Source organism: Salvelinus alpinus, chromosome 7 (genome assembly GCF_045679555.1).
Source record: "Salvelinus alpinus chromosome 7, SLU_Salpinus.1, whole genome shotgun sequence".
NCBI lineage: Eukaryota > Metazoa > Chordata > Actinopteri > Salmoniformes > Salmonidae > Salvelinus > Salvelinus alpinus.
The window spans coordinates 5,347,782-5,372,130 of NC_092092.1; the positions used below are offsets into that span (position 1 = coordinate 5,347,782).

Below are 24,349 nucleotides of genomic sequence, written 5' to 3' on the forward strand. Positions count from 1 at the left end.
CCTCAATCACTGACGTTGAAAAAGACACTGTCTATTACTGGACTGGTCTTTGTGTCTTTAGGAGGGAGGTTGGTGTCTGTCTGTTGCCCTGTGACAGAAAATACTGTACAGTAGGCTGTCATGGTATGTGAGGCAAATTAACTACGTACATCTTTCATGATAACATTACATTTTTATAACACAGAACAATGTGTGTTTTTCAGTTTTATCCCAATACTTTATGTTTCAGTAAATATTAGTTTTAATTTGAGCAGTAGATGGTGCTACTGCTCTAAGGTAGTGTATCTCTGGATATTAGCACTAAGATCACTGCACTGTAGAGTAAAGCATTGTAGGTCTCCGATAACAGTTATGTCTGGTGAATCTCAAGAGAACCTGGAATCAAACAGGTACCAAAACCAATCAAACAGGTACCAAAACCAATCAAACGGCTACCAAAACCAATCAAACGGGTATCAAAACCAATCAAACCGGTATCAAAACCAATCAAACCGAATCAAACCGGTATCAAAACCAATCAAACGGGTATCAAAACCAATCAAACGGGTATCAAAACCAATCAAACGGGTACCAAAACCAATCAAATGGCTATCAAAACCAATCAAACGGCTCCCAAAACCAATCAAACGGCTCCCAAAACCAATCAAATGGCTCCCAAAACCAATCAAACGGCTATCAAAACCAATCAAACGGATACCAAAACCAATCAAACGGCTCCCAAAACCAATCAAACGGATACCAAAACCAATCAAACGGCTACCAAAACCAATCAAACGGATACCAAAACCAATCAAATGGCTCCCAAAACCAATCAAACGGCTATCAAAACCAATCAAACGGCTCCCAAAACCAATCAAACGGATACCAAAACCAATCAAATGGCTCCCAAAACCAATCAAACGGATACCAAAACCAATCAAACGGATATCAAAACCAATCAAACGGATACCAAAACCAATCAAATGGCTCCCAAAACCAATCAAACGGGTATCAAAACCAATCAAACAGGTATCAAAACCAATCAAACGGGTATCAAAACCAATCAAACGGGTATCAAAACCAATCAAACGGCTACCAAAACCAATCACATGAATAAGCTATTGGATCACACAATTAACTTGTTTAGGAATTATTTTTTTAGATTGACAATGACAAAACATAATTATTGAGCGTTATTTAGGAGGGGTATGGATAGTACAGTTCTCTACGATTTTCACAATTCATTCCAAGTAGTGGATGACGAGACAACATTGCTATAGACCATCTAGAGTAGAGGGTCTTAGAAAGTCAGGACATCTGCCACAATGTGTTGTCCCTGCTGTAAAGCTGTGCGTGTTTGACGTGGGACAGATGAGGGCAGGAGATTTAGGGCCAGAACGGTAATGTATTAGACAGCTGACCGTTTAAATAATCATCTCTATACAAATTGGCTTCTGATCCCAGCTAGCTTTGTGAGAAGTGGAAAGATTATTTTTTTTCCTTCCTGAGGGTATTGTTAGATTTTTAGTCATAATAAATAAAATAAAATGTCTCTTTTTAACACTAGGAAACTAGATAAGTCAAAACTAAATAAACACATGTATTTTGCAGCATTGATTAGGGATTCAAATAGTTTGAATTTAGTCGATTTGTTGTGATAAAATATGTTAAGTTCATCCCTTTCAGATGTCGGTTGTAAATGTCTGTTGTCATGTGATTATTCTCATAGTAGAATAGTAGAACAATCAAAATAGCACCTGAAAGCCCTGCTGTTGATTAATTCATGTTTATTATGAATATCAAAGTAAATGTCCTATCTAACATTTTCATTTTAAGAGTCTACTTCTAGTCGTTAAGTGGTGTTTAATAACAATGAGTTTCTTAATTATTGAACTATTCATATTTTTATGCCATAAAGAATGATCCCCAACTTAAAATAATGGTGAATGACACGTCTGTAAAATAAAATTCCCACTGATATTCGGTCCATTATAAAGTCAGTTGAATTCAACCCCACAGCACCTAATTTACAGACAGTGTAGACATGTAAATAATCTATGGTTCTTCTCTAGTGCTGATTTTCATTCTTCTCTATCCGACAGTTAAAGACGACCCCTTTATCAAAAGGTCAACCTATCAGAACCAGTCTATTCAGGGCTCCCGAGTGCCGCAGCGGTCTAAGGCACTGCATCTCAGTGCTAGAGGCGTCACTACAGACCCTGGTTCGATTCCAGGCTGTATCACAACCGGCCATGATTGGGAGTCCCATAGGGCGGCGCACAATTGGCCCAGCGTCATCCGGGTTAGGGTTTGGCCCGGGGCTGGCCATCATTCTAAATAAGAATTTGTTCTTAACTGACTTGGCTAATTAAATGAAGATAAACAATAATTGAACCACAACTCCATGACCAATGCAGCCCACCGTAAAGCAGCAACAGTGGAGTAGTATTGCCCATGTCTGGGTCAATTCCTCTAGTCAACAACCGTAAAGGAAGCCTGCAGTCTTCCAGGCCCTCAGTGTTAATGTATAGCCTCCGAGGCTCCCGAGAGCTGGTCCAGGGGGGTAGGCAGCAGAGGATGCCAGCAGGCTGCTAGTTAAATACAGATGCCAGCCCAGTCACTCCAGTAATACCACCCTGCTCAATATGAGACACTGTACATGTGAGAACCCTACGTGTGGCGCCATGGCTAGTTTGGCCCCTGCTCACCACTAGATAACAACACACAACGTGTTGTGTTTTAGACTGTAGCTAAGTGGAGTGGATGCAAGCCCCCATCGGGTTGAACCACTGTGCGGCTCAATGATACTAGCTAACATCACAACACTTCGGTGACTGAGGCTGCTGCTAGGCTGGAGTGGAGCACTGGGGTTGTAAGCCCCCTTGAGGTCTTGTGTGGCTAGGCTTTACGACGCCCTGCTCGACACAACGCATGTGTTTGTGACTGAGGCAGAGGCTGTACTGCTGGGGTGGAGTGGTTGCATGTGTAACATTCCTTGCTAATGACCCAGTGTGTGCAGCTGTCAGCTGGGAACTACTAAATATTGAACACACTGACTGAGGAATCTCCAGCCACTCCACCCCACTCCACCGTTGCTTCACTACTGTCATAGATAAACAGGCCAGCGATTGGAGGTTAGCCCAGGATATTTTTTAGTATTTTTTTTGTTTTTGGTTACTACCCCTTTTTCTCCCCAATTTCATGGTATCCAATTGGTAGTTACAGTCTTGTCTCATCGCTGCAACACCTGTACGTACTCAGGAGAGGCGAAAGTCAAAAGCCGTGCGTCCTCCGAAGCACAACCCAACCAAGCCGCACTGCTTCTTGACACAATGCCCACTTAACCAAGAAGCCAGCCACTGTGTCGCGTGCACTGCGCCCGGCCCACCACAGGAGTCGCTAGTGCGCGATGTGCGGCCAAACCCGGACGACGCTGGGCCAATTGTGCATCGCCACCATGGGTCTCCCGGTCGCGGCCGGCTGAGACAGAGCCTGGACTCGAACCAAGAATCTCTAGTGGCACAGCTAGCACTGTGATGCAGTGCCTTAGACCACTGCGCCACTCGGGACGCCTGGACCAGGATATTTCACGTTATTAATTTTAATGTATGAGTTACATTCTAGTTTACTTTTTTACAGGAAGGTCGGGTTGAAACACATTGTGTCGTGTTGACAGTCTGAAACATAATATAAAACCACTTATCTGTTTCTACTGATTTGGTCTGTTTGTATCCCAAATTACACCCTGTTCCCTAGTGCACTACTATGGGACCTGGTCTATAGGGAATAGGGTGCTATTTGGGACAGAGTCCTGGTTTTGTATATCTAGCTCGTTAGAACTCAACACGGGTGCTAACATGGTTAGTCATGTATTAAAGATCTATGCCAGTTCTGGACTTACTAGATTTACACATCTAGTTTTTCTGGATCTATGTCAAGTAATGCAAGGGGGAAAAAATGGCACAGCAGCCATTTTGGGAGGGGGTGTGGATGACCACACACCATAGCAGCCATTTTGGGAGGGGGTGTGGATGACCACACACCATAGCAGTCATCTTGTTGTTTTTAGATGTCAACTTGCTGTTTTTATTTCATTTTCATTTTCACTCAACTGGCACTGAGGAGCGGCTTTTTCTTCACGTGTAGAAATGTGATATCAGCTAGCGTAAAGAATTTGCCTGATTCATTTTCACTGGCGGGCGAAACTTGTCGTTCTTTTTTTTTTTTTTTTCGCGAAGAGAAGAGCCCTGGGTCGGTGTAGTTTCATGTAGTGGTAAAGACAATGTCCAAGGGGCAGCTGAGCTGTGAATAAATCACAGTGGCACTCAGACCAAGCTAATTACACGAGCCAAGGGCATCGGCAGTCAGTGTCATTAGGCCCCGAGAAGAGAGAGGAAACTAAAGACCAGCCATCTCCGATGCATTCAGACTTTGGAACAAAGGGCCCATATTTATGATGTCGTCTCTGTGATATTTATGCTTTATTATCTTAATTAGATGAACGTTCAGAGAGATTTGCATAGCCAGCAGTAGAAGCATCTTAAAGTAACTGCCCAGTGTTCTCAGATTTCTATGAAATATGACCTATAAAACAGTTTTCCTTCCAAAAATTGTTAATCTGGTATGTTAAAAGAAGCTTTTCTGTGTTTGAATGGTGTGGGCGTACCCCAACAACAGAATGGTGTTGGCCTATAGCTGTCATAAAAAATATTTATGTGAGTAGAGTGCTGATTATCGAGCTCATCTTCCTCTAGACAGTTGATTGGCCAGCTCATCCACCTCAGAGAGATGACATCATGTTCTATGAGGAAATAGCATGCCTTTTTTAAAACGATCTGTTTGAGATACAAGTTTGACATTTTACGTTTACATTTAGGTCATTTAGCAGACGCTCTTATCCAGAGCGACTTACAAATTGGTGCATTCACCTTATGATATCCAGTGGAACAACCACTTTACAATAGTGCATCTAACTCTTTTAAGGGGGGGGGGGGGGGTTAGAAGGATTATTACTTTACTTTATCCTATAATGGGGTTATTGAAGTGTTTTTTCCCCTCCTATTCATGCTTTGGCCACAAATACACGTAAAGAGTCAACAACATTATTTGCATATAAGTTAACAGAGAATGAACTTTTACAAGTGATTTTCCCTGGGCAGTTCCTTTAAGTTTCTATTGTAATGATTTAATAGGACATGGACATATGTTTACTGAATTAGCATACATACTGGGGTTAATGCATGTGTCACAGTCGGTCACACACTCCCAATGATACTTATTCCAAAGGGTTGATTTCATTGTGCATTTTTAAACTAGAATGATTCAGAAATGGCCATTGAGGATGATTACAATTTATATACAAAATTTGAACAGATATATACAGTATTAAGCTAGAAACGGAAAAGAGATATAAGTATAATTTGTAAATGCCATTAAAATGTGGGCTTGGTTTTTAGTGTGATGTTACAATACTGGGGCGGCAGATAGCCTAGTGGTTAGAGCGTTGGGCCAGTAACCGAAAGGTTGCTAGATCGAATTCCCGAGTTGACATGGTAAAAAAAAATCTGTTGTTCTGCCCCTGAACGAGGCAGTTAACCCCACTGTTCCTAGGCCGTCATTGTAAATATGAATTTGTTCTTAAATGACTTGCCTAATAAAATAGATACAGTGTTGTTGTCATATAATATTATACGCACAGTATGTAGGATACTGTAAGAGATTCAATAAGTCAGATTTACAGTAAGTCAGATTTACAGTAAGTCAGATTTACAGTAAGTCAATGGTATATTAAATGAGAAGCATGATGGTGATGGCACTGCAGCATGTTGCATCATTATGTTTACACTAACGCAGACGATGTTCACATGCATTTTTATTGAGTTGCATTTGGGGGATTTGTCAGGTCGTACTACTGTATCATGCATTACATCCGTCCCGTCCTTACCCCTTCCTCACCCTGTGGTCTCCTGTTCCTCTAGTCTCCTGTTCCTGATTCTAACCTGTCTTGCCTCTTTTGCTTTGGGAGCTTCTCTGACTTTTGAACCGATTGTGCTGTGTTGTCTTGGGTGTACTAACTTACAGTAAATGTATAAGACTTACTGTATGTGATCTCACCTAGCTATTCCTTGGCTCCTCCCACTCTCGCCTGTTACTGCAGTGGAAGAGGAGCAGCAGTCAGCTGTTTCGCCTAAAAAGAAACAAGGCAATGGAAACACGAGGAACTCACCCAACAGTTCACCAAAAATGATGAGGTAAGACAACAGCTTCAAGAGAGCACTATCTGTCAGTACTGTTCCGTTAGTGTTTCTTTATATGTGGCCGGATTCAGGATCGTAGGCGTTTGGCGCTCTTTTCTACTTCACAGTAGGGCCGTTAAAAAAAAAATATTTGTATTTTTTTGGCAGAAATGCCTTCTTGAACATGGAAACTTTCGTATGCATTGATTACAGACTGGTCTGGGATTAGTTAATACTGTATGATTTAAAAAATATATATTATGAGCCTAGTTTAGCCAAGGAGAAAGCACTGAGCTATGTAGGGAGAAAGGCAGGATCCCTGATTGGCTGAGATAATGGAGGGGGATAATAGAGACACTACTTCCTGGAGGACGATACCATGCTGACTCGTTTGTTTATTCTTAAGGAGATGAGTGGGGCTAAGGCTTAAGAGGGTTTGAACGACGCTGACTCAAGTGATTTTTTTCTCCTGGGAGAACAAGTTTATCAAATTTACAAGATGTAGAACTTTCCCATGTTTCCCCCAACTGCAGTGTATGATATACCATTTTGATTTAATCAGACTAAGACCTTTTCATGTTGTAGCTGAACCGGACGCTAACGCATCACAGTATGTATGTACACAAGCTTCACTTATTTTTCTTAAAGCCAAGTCTGCAAAATTTGACACTTGCTCACCTTCCTGAATTCAGTCACAAGTTATAGTCGTTACAACCGTGATGATACATATTACACAGAATAAGGACAAGAGCGAGACAGAGAACTCTCTAAAGCTGAAACATTTCTACTCTGTCAATTTGTCAGCTGTTAAAGACAAGACATAAGCTTTAATATTTATTTCATGAGAGAGACAGACCGACCATGAGAAGCGCTTTGAGTAATACTCTAGCTTTAAGACCTCAACTGTCACCCCTCCCAGTCCCATCCACATGTACTGGACCTTTAAACAGCAGTGACACTAATGACAGCACCAACCAATCAGAGAGACTCCTGTGGTTCTATCGCCCCAGGCAACTCTATTGTAGCGATCCCTTTGAGTTCTATTTTTGGTTCATAAGACCACGGGTGATATAGCTCATCGCCATCCAAACTGAAAATCAAATGCTACCTTGCTTTTATCTTGTCCCATGGAATTAATTGAGTGTTTATTGATTTTGACGGGTGATAGGAACTGCTATTCAACACACGAGGCCATTAGAAGGAATAGAAGAACCATTATCTGTAATGGCTCTCGTTGGTGGTAGGAAGAGTAGACCAAAGCGCAGCGTGGAAAGTGTTCATGATTCTTTTATTAAAAAAACACTCAAACAAAATAACAAAAGCGAAAACGAAAGCCCACAGTTCTGTCAGGCTAAGACACTAAACAGAAAACAAGATCCCACAACCTAATGGTGGGAAAAAGGGCTGACTAAGTATGATCCCCAATCAGAGACAACGATAGACAGCTGCCTCTGATTGGGAACCACACTCGGGCCAAAAACAAAGAAACAGAAGACATAGAATTTCCCACCCGAGTCACACCCTGACCTAACCAAACATAGAGAATAATAAGGATCTCTAAGGTCAGGGCGTGACATTATCATTCAAGGGGAAAGGTAATAGAAGAACCAGGTCAGAGGGAAGTCACACGGCAGAGTATGGAACAACTGCAAACATCTCTGCATAAAATATGATTGAATTCTACTGTACATTGCTATTGTATATAGTTTGTGTAAAAGCAAGTTGTTAATTGAAGGTACCTCCAAGCTAGTTATAGTAGTACTACATCTTACAGTTACCAACAAACATTTGCTCACCTGCTTACATGAGGAAATCATATTTTGTACAGAAACTAAACCGTGCCCCTGTTTGCCACATAATTTATGCATGTTTTCTTTGATCTGTTTGACTGGTAATATTTATTTGTAGGCATTTGGCCTCTTCTGATTTGCTTCAAAGTGTTGTCAGAGCTGTACAGTAGCGCTTTCGGAGGTTTCCCTGCCTCCTGGGAAGCTGGTGGAAGCTCTGGGGATATTTTAATGTTATTCAGACTAAGGCCTTTTCATGTTATAGCCCTTAGCTAAATGAACGCTAACGCACCACAGTGTGTATGTGTTTATTTTATATACAGCGGCAATGTGTGTCTAAGACAATTTTTACCCTCTGGACATTAAAGTTCATCCTATCCTATCATACTCCACTGTTAGCCATGCTAATACTGCTGGGTATACAGGTGGATCTGATCTAGTACTGTATACTGATCTGATCTAGTACTGTATACTGATCTGATCTAGTACTGTATACTGATCTGTCTAGTACTGTATACAGGTGGATCTGATATAGTACTGTATACTGATCTGATCTAGTACTGTATACTGATCTGATCTAGTACTGTATACTGATCTGTCTAGTACTGTATACTGATCTGATCTAATACTGTATACTGATCTGTCTAGTAATATATACAGGTGGATCTGATCTAGTACTGTATACTGATCTGATCTAGTACTGTATACTGATCTGATCTAGTACTGTATACTGATCTGATCTCGTACTGTATACTGATCTGTCTAGTACTGTATACTGATCTGTCTAGTACTGTATACTGATCTGATCTAGTACTGTAAACAGGTGGATCTAATCTAGTACTGTATACTGATCTGATCTAATACTGTATACTGATCTGTCTAGTACTGTATACTGATCTGATCTAATACTGTATACTGATCTGTCTAGTAATATATACAGGTGGATCTGATCTAGTACTGTATACTGATCTGATCTAGTACTGTATACTGATCTGATCTAGTACTGTATACTGATCTGATCTCGTACTGTATACTGATCTGTCTAGTACTGTATACTGATCTGTCTAGTACTGTATACTGATCTGATCTAGTACTGTAAACAGGTGGATCTAATCTAGTACTGTATACTGATCTGATCTAGTACTGTAAACAGGTGGATCTAATCTAGTACTGTATACTGATCTGATCTAATACTGTAAACAGGTGGATCTGATCTAGTACTGTATACTGATCTGATCTAATACTGTAAACAGGTGGATCTAATCTAGTACTGTATACTGATCTGATCTAATACTGTAAACAGGTGGATCTGATCTAATACTGTATACTGATCTGATCTAATACTGTATACAGGTGGATCTAATCTAATACTGTATACAGGTGGATCTAATCTAATACTGTATACTGATCTGATCTAATACTGTATACAGTGGATCTAATCTACTACTGTATACTGATCTGATCTAATACTGTATACAGGTGGATCTAATCTAATACTGTATACTGATCTGATCTAATACTGTATACAGGTGGATCTAATCTAATACTGTATACTGATCTGATCTAATACTGTATACAGGTGGATCTAATCTAATACTGTATACTGATCTGATCTAATACTGTATACAGGTGGATCTAATCTAATACTGTATACTGATCTGATCTAATACTGTATACAGGTGGATCTAATCTAATACTGTATACTGATCTGATCTAATACTGTATACAGGTGGATCTAATCTAATACTGTATACAGGTGGATCTAATCTAATACTGTATACTGATCTGATCTAATACTGTATACAGGTGGATCTAATCTAATACTGTATACAGGTGGATCTAATCTAATACTGTATACAGGTGGATCTAATCTAATACTGTATACAGGTGGATCTAATCTAATACTGTATACTGATCTGATCTAATACTGTATACAGGTGGATCTAATCTAATACTGTATACAGGTGGATCTAATCTAATACTGTATACAGGTGGATCTAATCTAATACTGTATACAGGTGGATCTGATCTAATACTGTATACAGGTGGATCTGATCTAATACTGTATACAGGTGGATCTGATCTAATACTGTATACAGGTGGATCTGATCTAATACTGTATACAGGTGGATCTGATCTAATACTGTATACAGGTGGATCTGATCTAATACTGTATACAGGTGGATCTAATCTAATACTGTATACAGGTGGATCTAATCTAATACTGTATACAGGTGGATCTAATCTAATACTGTATACAGGTGGATCTGATCTAATACTGTATACAGGTGGATCTGATCTAATACTGTATACAGGTGGATCTGATCTAATACTGTATACAGGTGGATCTGATCTAATACTGTATACAGGTGGATCTGATCTAATACTGTATACAGGTGGATCTAATCTAATACTGTATACAGGTGGATCTAATCTAATACTGTATACAGGTGGATCTGATCTAATACTGTATACAGGTGGATCTAATCTAATACTGTATACAGGTGGATCTGATCTAATACTGTATACAGGTGGATCTGATCTAATACTGTATACAGGTGGATCTGATCTAATACTGTATACAGGTGGATCTGATCTAATACTGTATACAGGTGGATCTGATCTAATACTGTATACAGGTGGATCTGATCTAATACTGTATACAGGTGGATCTGATCTAATACTGTATACAGGTGGATCTGATCTAATACTGTATACAGGTGGATCTGATCTAATACTGTATACAGGTGGATCTGATCTAATACTCTATACAGGTGGATCTAATCTAATACTGTATACAGGTGGATCTAATCTAATACTGTATACAGGTGGATCTGATCTAATACTGTATACAGGTGGATCTGATCTAATACTGTATACAGGTGGATCTAATCTAATACTGTATACAGGTGGATCTGATCTAATACTGTATACAGGTGGATCTGATCTAATACTGTATACAGGTGGATCTGATCTAATACTGTATACAGGTGGATCTGATCTAATACTGTATACAGGTGGATCTGATCTAATACTGTATACAGGTGGATCTGATCTAATACTGTATACAGGTGGATCTAATCTAATACTGTATACAGGTGGATCTAATCTAATACTGTATACAGGTGGATCTGATCTAATACTGTATACAGGTGGATCTGATCTAATACTGTATACAGGTGGATCTAATCTAATACTGTATACAGGTGGATCTGATCTAATACTGTATACAGGTGGATCTAATCTAATACTGTATACAGGTGGATCTGATCTAATACTGTATACAGGTGGATCTAATCTAATACTGTATACAGGTGGATCTGATCTAATACTGTATACAGGTGGATCTGATCTAATACTGTATACAGGTGGATCTAATCTAATACTGTATACAGGTGGATCTAATCTAATACTGTATACAGGTGGATCTGATCTAATACTGTATACAGGTGGATCTGATCTAATACTGTATACAGGTGGATCTAATCTAATACTGTATACAGGTGGATCTAATCTAATACTGTATACAGGTGGATCTAATCTAATACTGTATACAGGTGGATCTAATCTAATACTGTATACAGGTGGATCTAATCTAATACTGTATACAGGTGGATCTAATCTAATACTGTATACAGGTGGATCTAATCTAATACTGTATACAGGTGGATCTAATCTAATACTGTATACAGGTGGATCTAATCTAATACTGTATACAGGTGGATCTGATCTAATACTGTATACAGGTGGATCTGATCTAATACTGTATACAGGTGGATCTAATCTAATACTGTATACAGGTGGATCTAATCTAATACTGTATACAGGTGGATCTAATCTAATACTGTATACAGGTGGATCTGATCTAATACTGTATACAGGTGGATCTAATCTAATACTGTATACAGGTGGATCTAATCTAATACTGTATACAGGTGGATCTAATCTAATACTGTATACTGATCTGATCTAATACTGTATACAGGTGGATCTAATCTAATACTGTATACAGGTGGATCTAATCTAATACTGTATACTGATCTGATCTAATACTGTATACAGGTGGATCTAATCTAATACTGTATACAGGTGGATCTAATCTAATACTGTATACAGGTGGATCTAATCTAATACTGTATACAGGTGGATCTAATCTAATACTGTATACTGATCTGATCTAATACTGTATACAGGTGGATCTAATCTAATACTGTATACAGGTGGATCTAATCTAATACTGTATACAGGTGGATCTAATCTAATACTGTATACAGGTGGATCTGATCTAATACTGTATACAGGTGGATCTGATCTAATACTGTATACAGGTGGATCTGATCTAATACTGTATACAGGTGGATCTGATCTAATACTGTATACAGGTGGATCTGATCTAATACTGTATACAGGTGGATCTGATCTAATACTGTATACAGGTGGATCTAATCTAATACTGTATACAGGTGGATCTAATCTAATACTGTATACAGGTGGATCTGATCTAATACTGTATACAGGTGGATCTGATCTAATACTGTATACAGGTGGATCTGATCTAATACTGTATACAGGTGGATCTGATCTAATACTGTATACAGGTGGATCTGATCTAATACTGTATACAGGTGGATCTGATCTAATACTGTATACAGGTGGATCTAATCTAATACTGTATACAGGTGGATCTAATCTAATACTGTATACAGGTGGATCTGATCTAATACTGTATACAGGTGGATCTAATCTAATACTGTATACAGGTGGATCTGATCTAATACTGTATACAGGTGGATCTGATCTAATACTGTATACAGGTGGATCTGATCTAATACTGTATACAGGTGGATCTGATCTAATACTGTATACAGGTGGATCTGATCTAATACTGTATACAGGTGGATCTAATCTAATACTGTATACAGGTGGATCTAATCTAATACTGTATACAGGTGGATCTAATCTAATACTGTATACTGATCTGATCTAATACTGTATACAGGTGGATCTAATCTAATACTGTATACAGGTGGATCTAATCTAATACTGTATACAGGTGGATCTAATCTAATACTGTATACAGGTGGATCTAATCTAATACTGTATACTGATCTGATCTAATACTGTATACAGGTGGATCTAATCTAATACTGTATACAGGTGGATCTAATCTAATACTGTATACAGGTGGATCTAATCTAATACTGTATACAGGTGGATCTGATCTAATACTGTATACAGGTGGATCTGATCTAATACTGTATACAGGTGGATCTGATCTAATACTGTATACAGGTGGATCTGATCTAATACTGTATACAGGTGGATCTGATCTAATACTGTATACAGGTGGATCTGATCTAATACTGTATACAGGTGGATCTGATCTAATACTGTATACAGGTGGATCTGATCTAATACTGTATACAGGTGGATCTGATCTAATACTGTATACAGGTGGATCTGATCTAATACTGTATACAGGTGGATCTAATCTAATACTGTATACAGGTGGATCTAATCTAATACTGTATACAGGTGGATCTAATCTAATACTGTATACAGGTGGATCTGATCTAATACTGTATACAGGTGGATCTGATCTAATACTGTATACAGGTGGATCTGATCTAATACTGTATACAGGTGGATCTAATCTAATACTGTATACAGGTGGATCTAATCTAATACTGTATACAGGTGGATCTAATCTAATACTGTATACAGGTGGATCTAATCTAATACTGTATACAGGTGGATCTAATCTAATACTGTATACAGGTGGATCTAATCTAATACTGTATACAGGTGGATCTAATCTAATACTGTATACAGGTGGATCTAATCTAATACTGTATACAGGTGGATCTAATCTAATACTGTATACAGGTGGATCTAATCTAATACTGTATACAGGTGGATCTGATCTAATACTGTATACAGGTGGATCTGATCTAATACTGTATACAGGTGGATCTAATCTAATACTGTATACAGGTGGATCTAATCTAATACTGTATACAGGTGGATCTGATCTAATACTGTATACAGGTGGATCTAATCTAATACTGTATACAGGTGGATCTGATCTAATACTGTATACAGGTGGATCTAATCTAATACTGTATACAGGTGGATCTAATCTAATACTGTATACAGGTGGATCTAATCTAATACTGTATACAGGTGGATCTGATCTAATACTGTATACAGGTGGATCTGATCTAATACTGTATACAGGTGGATCTAATCTAATACTGTATACAGGTGGATCTGATCTAATACTGTATACAGGTGGATCTAATCTAATACTGTATACAGGTGGATCTAATCTAATACTGTATACAGGTGGATCTAATCTAATACTGTATACAGGTGGATCTAATCTAATACTGTATACAGGTGGATCTAATCTAATACTGTATACAGGTGGATCTAATCTAATACTGTATACTGATCTGATCTTTCATGAAATACTAAGGTGCTGGCTGCCTGGCTGTCTGGCTGCCTGTCTGCCTGGCTGTCTGGCTGTCTGGCTGCCTGGCTGCCTGTCTGTCTGGCTGCCTGGCTGTCTGGCTGCCTGGCTGTCTGGCTGCCTGGCTGCCTGGCTGCCTGGCTGCCTGTCTGTCTGGCTGCCTGGCTGCCTGGCTGTCTGGCTGCCTGTCTGCCTGGCTGTCTGGCTGCCTGTCTGTCTGGCTGCCTGTCTGCCTGACTGTCTGGCTATCTGGCTGCCTGGCTGCCTGTCTGTCTGGCTGCCTGTCTGTCTGGCTGCCTGTCTGTCTGGCTGCCTGTCTGTCTGGCTGCCTGTCTGCCTGGCTGTCTGGCTGCCTGTCTGTCTGGCTGCCTGTCTGCCTGGCTGTCTGGCTGTCTGGCTGCCTGGCTGCCTGTCTGTCTGGCTGCCTGGCTGTCTGGCTGCCTGGCTGTCTGGCTGCCTGGCTGCCTGGCTGCCTGTCTGTCTGGCTGCCTGGCTGTCTGGCTGTCTGGCTGCCTGTCTGTCTGGCTGCCTGGCTGCCTGGCTGTCTGGCTGTCTGGCTGCCTGGCTGCCTGTCTGGCTGCCTGGCTGTCTGGCTGCCTGGCTGTCTGGCTGCCTGGCTGCCTGTCTGTCTGGCTGCCTGGCTGTCTGGCTGTCTGGCTGCCTGGCTGTCTGGCTGCCTGGCTGTCTGGCTGTCTGGCTGTCTGGCTGTCTGGCTGTCTGGCTGCCTGGCTGTCTGGCTGCCTGGCTGTCTGGCTGCCTGGCTGTCTGGCTGTCTGGCTGTCTGGCTGCCTGGCTGTCTGGCTGCCTGGCTGTCTGGCTGTCTGGCTGTCTGGCTGTCTGGCTGCCTGGCTGCCTGGCTGTCTGGCTGCCTGGCTGCCTGGCTGCCTGTCTGCCTGGCTGCCTGGCTGCCTGTCTGTCTGGCTGTCTGGCTGCCTGGCTGTCTGGCTGTCTGGCTGCCTGGCTGCCTGTCTGTCTGGCTGCCTGGCTGTCTGGCTGCCTGGCTGTCTGGCTGCCTGGCTGCCTGGCTGCCTGTCTGTCTGGCTGCCTGGCTGTCTGGCTGTCTGGCTGTCTGGCTGCCTGGCTGTCTGGCTGCCTGGCTGTCTGGCTGTCTGGCTGTCTGGCTGTCTGGCTGTCTGGCTGCCTGGCTGCCTGGCTGCCTGGCTGCCTGGCTGTCTGGCTGCCTGGCTGTCTGGCTGTCTGGCTGTCTGGCTGCCTGGCTGTCTGGCTGCCTGGCTGTCTGGCTGCCTGGCTGTCTGGCTGTCTGGCTGTCTGGCTGTCTGGCTGCCTGGCTGCCTGGCTGTCTGGCTGTCTGGCTGCCTGGCTGCCTGTCTGCCTGGCTGCCTGGCTGCCTGTCTGTCTGGCTGCCTGGCTGCCTGGCTGTCTGGCTGCCTGGCTGCCTGGCTGCCTGTCTGTCTGGCTGCCTGCACTGTGAACTCGAAGAAGCGATTGTTTGCAGTAGCCTAAGGGATACTTTATTTCTACAAGCTGATAGAAAAAACATCTGGTTACGTATAGCATGTGTTTTCTACAGGACCTGGGGGCCCCACGGCCCTTGTAAATAAGTAATGATCAACAGATTGGCTGTGGGTTTTTGAAAAGCATGCCTTTGTCAGTTTGTATGATGGGGGGGATTTTCAAAGCCATTGCCTGATTCCATTGCCTGCTGGAGCGGAGCGGGAGGGAGTGAATGCTCATTCACAGCTAGGAGCTACAGTGCTCTTACTAAAGGGAATGCTGGAAGAGCCCTTTTAAAAGGCCCAGCTTCTAGCAGAGTTTCCACTCAGTTGAGCTGTCAACTCCTATGTTCTAAAATGCATGGATTTTCTATGCTACTGATGTTTTATCTTTCATGTTGAAAGTGAATCTAAAATTCATCCATCACAGTGATAAGTCTACAATGTACAGTAGCTAGTCAGGATAAATATTTACTAATTAGAATTTAAATTAAATAAAAACTAGTTTTTAAAAGAAATTGGGGATGGTTCTGAAACCCATGTCATTCACAACAATTTCAATCCACTCAATCTACATAGTGAAAATAATGAAACACATGGCCTACAGTACGTGTTGATGAAAGCAATAATATTTTTTTTTTTAAAGAAAAAAAAGAAGCTGTATTGTCACATACACCAGATGGGTGCAGTGAAATGTGTTGTTTTACAGGGTCAGCCATAGTAGCACGCTGCCCCTGGAGTAAATTAAGGTTAAGTGCCTTGCTCAAGGGCACATCAACAGATTTTTCACCTTGTCGGTTGGGGTATTGAAACCAGCGACCTTTCAGTTACTGGCCTAACGCTCTAACCGCTAGGCTACCTGCCTCCTGGTAAAACAAAGTTAAAACACACTTTAGAAACACCTTTCTGAAGTCAAAAACTATAGAAGTTATCCGTGGAAGTAGAGTCAGTAGAATCAGCTGTAGAGATATTAGATATAGGATTGTGTCCCGAATGGAACCCTCTTTCCTACATAGTGCACTTGGTTCTGATCAAAAGTAGGGAATAGGGTGCTATTTGAGAAACGACGGACATGGCGATATAGCCATCTCCTGATGACGGCAGAGAGAGATAATGTGACGTGTCACTGAAGTAACAAGTCACATCCACCCCCCTCCTTGGTGATTTCCTCCTGGCTGAGACAAACTCTATCTCCACGGAGCCCTCATGGGTCATAAGACAACGTCACACAGCGTTAGCTCGCACTCGTCCGCACCGTGACACACGTCATGTCGGGAACAGTGCAGCTGAGGCGAGCGGCGGTGTAGGTCGACAGTGCCTACGTCCCAAATGGCACCATATTCCCTACATAGTGCACTACTAATGACCAGGTGGGCCCTGGTCAAAAGGTAATGCACTATATAGCGAATCGAGTTCCATTTGGGACTCACTGTGTCTGAGACTGTGAGAGATAGCTATCTTGGCAGACATAGTCTGTGCCTCACTCACCAGTAATGGCGGGAAGCGCAGATTGAAGTGACAGGCCTCCACTGAGTGAGTGATGAAACGTGCTGGTAATGAAATATGTACCGGGGGGGGGGGTGTGTAAAATCACTAAATGTTTTCACTCTTATATTAACACCTGTTCTTCTGCTCTTCCTCTCACCTTCCTACCGATCATAAAGAACACTACGTCAGGCCGGCGTTGTAAATAACTATTTGCTCTTGATTGGTCAAATAAAGGTGCTCCAGCTTATGATTTTCTATTAGAGTATTGAGGCCTCTTGAAGTGCAAGAGATATTAAAGCCAAATGTTAATATATATTTGATATGTTGTAATATGTAAACACATTACCTAGAAGTCAACCTGCTGTAATCCCTTGCAATTACAGTAACATACAAACTCCGCTTCCCCTCAATTTAAGTAATTAATTCATACATTAATTCATTCATTCATTGCAATTACAGAAAATAGATTACAGTAAGTGTAGTGGTATCGTAAAACTGATCACGGTAACATACTGTAGTGTAAATTTATAGGATTATACTGGCAGCAGAGTTGTATAATACAGAACTGTTTTGCTTAGTATAAAACATGATACAGCATCCCTGCTGTAAAGCAAAATTACAGTATTTACCTGGCGACTTTGCTGCCAGTATAATGCTGTGAATTTACAAGGGAAAGTTTTACAGTGAAGGCAACTACTGGACCAATTGCTAAAATAAATGTTGATAAGCCAATGAAAGTGGTTCTTTGTGATGATCAACCATTGTGAGCACTAGGCCAATTTCGTAAAATGTATTATCCTAAAATGTATTTGTAAAAATGTATTTAACCTTTATTTAACCAGGAAAAGCCCAATGACACCCAGAGTCTCTTTTTCAAGGGAGACCTGGCCAAGAAGGCAGCAACAATCAATACATTACAGAATTAAAACATACAACAATACAATACAACAACATGATCCAGCCTAAAAAAAGTATTTACACTCCTCTGCAATAGAGTCTCCCGTCAATATTATAAATTCATTCAGTGACACTAACATATCCAGATGAAGCAGGGATTGTAGACTATTCCATGTTTCTGAGGCACACGACGAGAAGGCAGTCTTGCCTAATACTGTAAATGTCCCGGGGACTTTAAGTAGCAACCACCTAGCAGACCGGGTATGGTAACTGCTGGTGGTGAAGGAGACCAGACGACAGAGGTAAAGAGGGAGTTTACCTGCTGGTGGTGAAGGAGACCAGACTACAGAGGTAAAGAGGGAGTTTACCTGCTGGTGGTGAAGGAGACCAGACTACAGAGGTAAAGAGAGAGTTTACCTGCTGGTGGTGAAGGAGACCAGACTACAGAGGTAAAGAGGGAGTTTACCTGCTGGTGGTGAAGGAGACCAGACTACAGAGGTAAAGAGGGAGTTTACCTGCTGGTGGTGAAGGAGACCAGATTACAGAGGTAAAGAGGGAGTTTACCTGCTGGTGGTGAAGGAGACCAGACTACAGAGGTAAAGAGGGAGTTTACCTGCTGGTGGTGAAGGAGACCAGACTACAGAGGTAAAGAGGGAGTTTACCTGCTGGTGGTGAAGGAGACCAGACTACAGAGGTAAAGAGGGAGTTTACCTGCTGGTGGTGAAGGAGACCAGACTACAGAGGTAAAGAGGGAGTTTACCTGCTGGTGGTGAAGGAGACCAGACTACAGAGGTGAAGAGGGAGTTTACCTGCTGGTGGTGAAGGAGACCAGACTACAGAGGTAAAGAGGGAGTTTACCTGCTGGTGGTGAAGGAGACCAGACTACAGAGGTAAAGAGGGAGTTTACCTGCTGGTGGTGAAGGAGACCAGACTACAGAGGTAAAGAGGGAGTTTTACCCAAAAGGCCTTTGAAGATGAACACATACAAATGTATCTTTCTGCGCATATAAAGTGAGGTCCAACCTACCATTTGGTACAATGTGCAATGGTGGGTGAGAGACTTGGCAATTGTAATAAAGCGCATGGATGCATGATAAACAGAGTCCAGTCTCTGTAAGACAGATGAGGTTGCATACATATACAAGTCACCATGATCAATTACAGAGAGAAGTGGCCTGAACAAGCTTCTTTCTAGCCATAAGCGGGAAGCAAGCCTTATTAGGAAAATAAATGTTTAACATACACTATATATACAAACGTATGTGGACACCCCTTCAAATTAGAGGATTTGGCTATTTCAGCCATACCTGTTGCTAACAGGTGTATAAAATCGAGCACACAGCCATGCAGTCTCCATAGACAAAAGTTGGCAGTAGAATGGCCTTACTGAAGAGCTCAGTGACTTTCAACGTGGCAATGTCATAGGATGCCATCTTTACAACAAGTCAGTTCGTCAAATTTCTGCCCTGCTAGAGCTGCCCCGGTCAAGTGCTGTTATTGTGAAGTGGAAACGTCTAACGTCTGTCCTTGGTTGCAACACTCACTACCAAGTTCCAAACTGCCTCTGGATGTAACATTGACTGTTCGTCGGGAGCTTCATGAAATGGATTTCCATGGCTGAGCAGCCGCACGCACACAAGCCTAAGATCCCCATGCGCAATGCCAAGCGTCGGCTGGAGTGGTGTAGAGCAGTGGAAACGCATTCTCTGGGGTGATGAATCACGCCTCACTATCTGGCAGTCCGACGGACAAATCTGGGTTCGGTGGATGCCAGGAGAACGCTCCCTTCCCGAATGCATAGTGCAACTGTAAAGTTTGGTGGAGGAGGAATAATGGTCTGGGGCTGTTTTTCAAGGTTTGGGTTAGGCCCCTTAGTTCCAGTGAAGGGAAATCTTAATGCTACAGCTTACAATGACATTCTAGACAATTCTGTGCTCCAACTTTGTGGCAACAGTTTGGCCCTTTCCCGTTTCAGCATGACAATGCCCCCATGCACAAAGTCCATACAGAAATGGTTTGTTGAGATTGGTGTGAAAGAACTTGCGCATAGTCAGGGCTCTGCACAGAGCTCAACCTCATCGAAAAACCTTTGGGATGAATTGGAACGCCGACTGAGAGCCAGGCCTAATCGCCCAACATCAGTGCCTGACCTCACTAATGCTCTTGTGGCTGTCCCCGCAGCAATGTTGAAACATCTAGTTAAAAGCCTTCCCAGAAGAGTGGAGGCTGTTATAGCAGCAAAGGGGGACCAACTCCATATTAATGCCCATTATTCTGGAATGAGCTGTTCGACGAGCAGGTATCCACATACTTTTGATCATGTAGTGTCTCTTCACATTTTCAAGTACTGCACGATGTATGATTACAACCAAAACTTTACCCTTTACCTCAGCTAGCCCCATTTAAACACAACAATTACCTCAGCTAGCCTCATTTTAACGCAACATTTACCTCAGCTAGCCCCATTTTAACACATTTACCTCAGCTAGCCCCATTTAAACACAACAATTGCCTCAGCTAGCCCCATTTATACACACCATTTACCTCAGCTAGCCCAATTTTAACACAACATTTACCTCAGCTAGCCCCATTTTAAAACACAACATTTACCTCAGCTAGCCCCAATTTTAACACAACATTTACCTCAGCTAGCCCCATTTAAACACAACCTTTCTGTGTCTCTCACATATCCAGGTCATTTTGAATGTGGAATTGAGTTCTCCTGACAGATTGGAGGTTGGGAGGTAGAAAGCATTTTAAAAGAAGACGTTTGCCTGCGTTATCCAACTACCTTCCTGAGAGGGAGGACATTATGGCTATAGCCTTGGGGTAAATCCCCACAGACACAGACATTTTGACTCTCCTGTCTCATGGAGCCTGAGGGATTGCAGTTTCAGCTGACACCGTCATACTTAAAACCTTACTTAGGGGTGACATTCTTCTAATGTCCATACAGAGCAAAGGTACAGTGCTCTTAACTAATAAAATATATGAAGTATTTAAAGGTCTAGGGATGAAGGCAGATGTTTCCTGTCCATATTTCAGAGTTTAATCTTCACTAATTTGACAAATCCATGTTGTAACAAGAGCTAGTGACGATGTACGGAACTAAAACTAGATTATTCCAATATTTATTTTCAAAGTTAAATATGGTAAAAGGCATGCTTTTTTTCTAGGCCTGTAGCACTTGGTGATTGGGCGTTATATCCTAATTATTAATCCAATATACAATGAGCTTTAATATTGGCCCCATGTGAAATGAGAGGCCTTTCCTCTACCCTATCTGCCACCACAATATTAATATTACAACTGTTTTCAAAATCTCATCTCTGTTTTAGCGTCAGCACACACTACAACCACAGATAGGTACCCTTGTTCGGTGACCACTTCAGTGGTCAGTGTACGATAGCATCAAGCTCAGATGCTCATAACCTCTCTCAGTAATTAGTAACATTGTTTATTTGGTTCTGACATACACACACACAACGCTTGGATGGTTAAACATTAATAGCCTTCAGTTTAGAAAGAAAATATGATTGGGCAAATCGATGAAATATTAAGTGCGGCCTGTTAAGTCTTTACCGTGAGGAGCATACCGTCAGAAGCTGTAAGGAGGCCGTAATTCTCCATGCTCATGCCAGTCAGAGGGTTCATCCCAAATGGCACTCTATTCCCTATATAGTGCACTACTTTGGTCCAAAGCCCCATGGGCCTTAGTGTAAAGTAGTGCACTATATAGGGAATAGGGTGCCTTTTCGGAGGCATCCAGTGGCAGTGCATTCTCCTTCCTTCTTCCGCCACACCGCTGTCCTAGATGTCACTCAGTCTGATGATTCTGCAGTTCGTTGGCGTCTCCACTGTCGGCTCCACGGATCGCTTCTGACAGGAATAAGCAGGGGAAAAAATTTATATGAAAAATGCTTCGATTTTGAGTAAATGTAATTTGTTTGCAGATCCCCTTAAAAATGTTTCTAATGTTATATTGATGAGTCTGTTTGGAGGATAGAAACGGACATTTGATGGGAAGTCATGTTGATATGTGAAAACCCAAAGGAAGTAAAGGGCTATGTTGAGTGCAGGGACACTTAACACCCGTGAAAGAGGGCGCGAACACAGAGTGTGTCCCAAAGGCACCCTTTCCCATAGGGCTCTGGTCAAAAGTAGTGCACTATATAGGGAATAGGGTGCCATAGGGCTCTGTTCCAAAGTAGTGCACTATATAGGGAATAGGGTGCCATAGGGATCTGGTCAAAAGTAGTGCACTATATAAGGAATAGGGTGCCATTTGGACACATCCATACTGTAAGCAGCAGTCAGGTTCCCTTACCTGAAGGTTCTTCTGAGATGAAGACTAAACATCCTTTAGTATCCTGACGTCCTTAATCTCTTGCTTTCATGCATGATATACAGTACATGCATCTATATCTGCTCAGATGAAATATAAACCAGATGAATATGTCTCACCAACCAACGATCCGCTTTCCAGCTATACGACCGCATATAAATAATGCTTCTCAATTTATTGCCTAATAATCCCTTCACCTTGATGGTCAAATATTGAGCGGCGGCCGCCGACAACGCGCCAGTTCAATACGTTTTAAAATGACACAATGACGACAAGCCTCCAATCCTCCCTCAAGGTCTATCTCTCATCCCTCCATTTCTCTTCTCTCTCTTCTCTCTCCTTTTTCTTTTGTTTGATTAGGCATGACCCTCTCCTCATGCCGGGGAACGAACAGATTGAGAACATGGACGTGAACGTGAAGAAGTACGACTCCACAGGGATGTTCCACTGGTGCCAGTCCAAAGACATTGAGAAGGTCATCTTGGTGGGTACCTCACTCCCTCACGCTGAGGTGGTCATTCGTCACTAGACGTGTCCCAAATGGCACCTTATTCCCTATATAGTGCACTACTTTGAGATTTTCCGTGTGGGCCCTGGTCAACAGTAGTGCACTATAAAGGTTATAGTGTGACATTTGGGACACGGATCTCTCCCTGTGACAGATTTGTCGTGTCACAAAGTTCCACCAGACATGGACAGGGCAGTTAAACACGTTGTAATGAGGTGGTTGACATGCCATTTGCTCCACTGAGGGGGTCCTGTGTATAGGACATTTCTTATATCAATATGTTATATTGCAATTTGTTAATTACAATGACAGTCTATAAATATTACAGTAGGCTAATTATCATTTTTATGGACAATTTATTCTCTAAAATATTCAGATTAACTGAATGAAAATAAATCATCTGCACACATTGCTAAATGGTAATAGACACATGTTACAATTTAAATTAGACAATAAAGTTGTATTGTTGTAATTTTACATACCCGTTTGGTTCTGTCTGACCATTGCAGACCCGGAGCGAAGCCGCCATGACTGTTCTAAGCGGCCACGTGGTCGTCTGTATATTTGGAGACGCAAAGTCGGCTTTGGTGGGCCTCAGGAACCTGGTGATGCCTCTGAGAGCCAGCAACTTCCACTACCACGAGCTGAAACCCATCGTGTTCGTGGGTTCTCTGGAGTACCTGAAGAGGGAATGGGAGACCCTTCACAACTTCCCCAAAGTCTCCATCTTACCTGTGAGTTGAGCTAAATCACATTTAGAAAATTGATATCGTCAGTGTGTTTTCCTCCAGAAGAAAGACACAAAATAAATAAAATAAATAAATAAATAAAAATATATTTACCGTGAAAGGCTTGCTTACGAGCCTTTCCCAAAATAAATAATACAATAGTAACACGAGGAATAAAATGCTCAACAATGGAGCTATACACAGGAAGTACAATACCAGATAAATGTGCAGCGGTACGAGGTATTTGAGGTAGATATGTACATGAAGCCAGGGTAAAGTGACTAGGCATCAGGATAGATAATAATATATATAGTCTAGTGAATGTGTATATAGTGTGTATATATAGTATAGTGAGTGTGTATTTAGTGTATATATAGTCTAGTGAGTGTGTATTTAGTGTATATATAGTCTAGTGAGTGTGTATATATAGTCTAGTGAGTGTATATATTGTGTAT

General features: G+C 41.7%; 1 protein-coding gene across 12 annotated transcripts in view; it reads left to right on the forward strand.

The window, feature by feature from the left end:
- The window catches only part of LOC139580351 (calcium-activated potassium channel subunit alpha-1a-like), a 264,274-nt gene that overhangs the window by 221,843 nt on the left and 18,082 nt on the right, over positions 1-24,349 (forward strand). For 9 of the 12 annotated variants that reach the window (XM_071408931.1, XM_071408930.1, XM_071408932.1 and 6 more), the window contains 3 exons: positions 6,137-6,230; positions 23,019-23,142; positions 23,676-23,900. In XM_071408931.1, coding sequence (XP_071265032.1) covers positions 6,137-6,230; positions 23,019-23,142; positions 23,676-23,900 — 443 coding nt within the window. Of the gene's footprint in view, positions 1-6,097; positions 6,231-23,018; positions 23,143-23,675; positions 23,901-24,349 lie in introns of all 12 variants that reach the window. The other 3 variants (XM_071408920.1, XM_071408924.1, XM_071408922.1) reach the window with 1 other exon arrangement.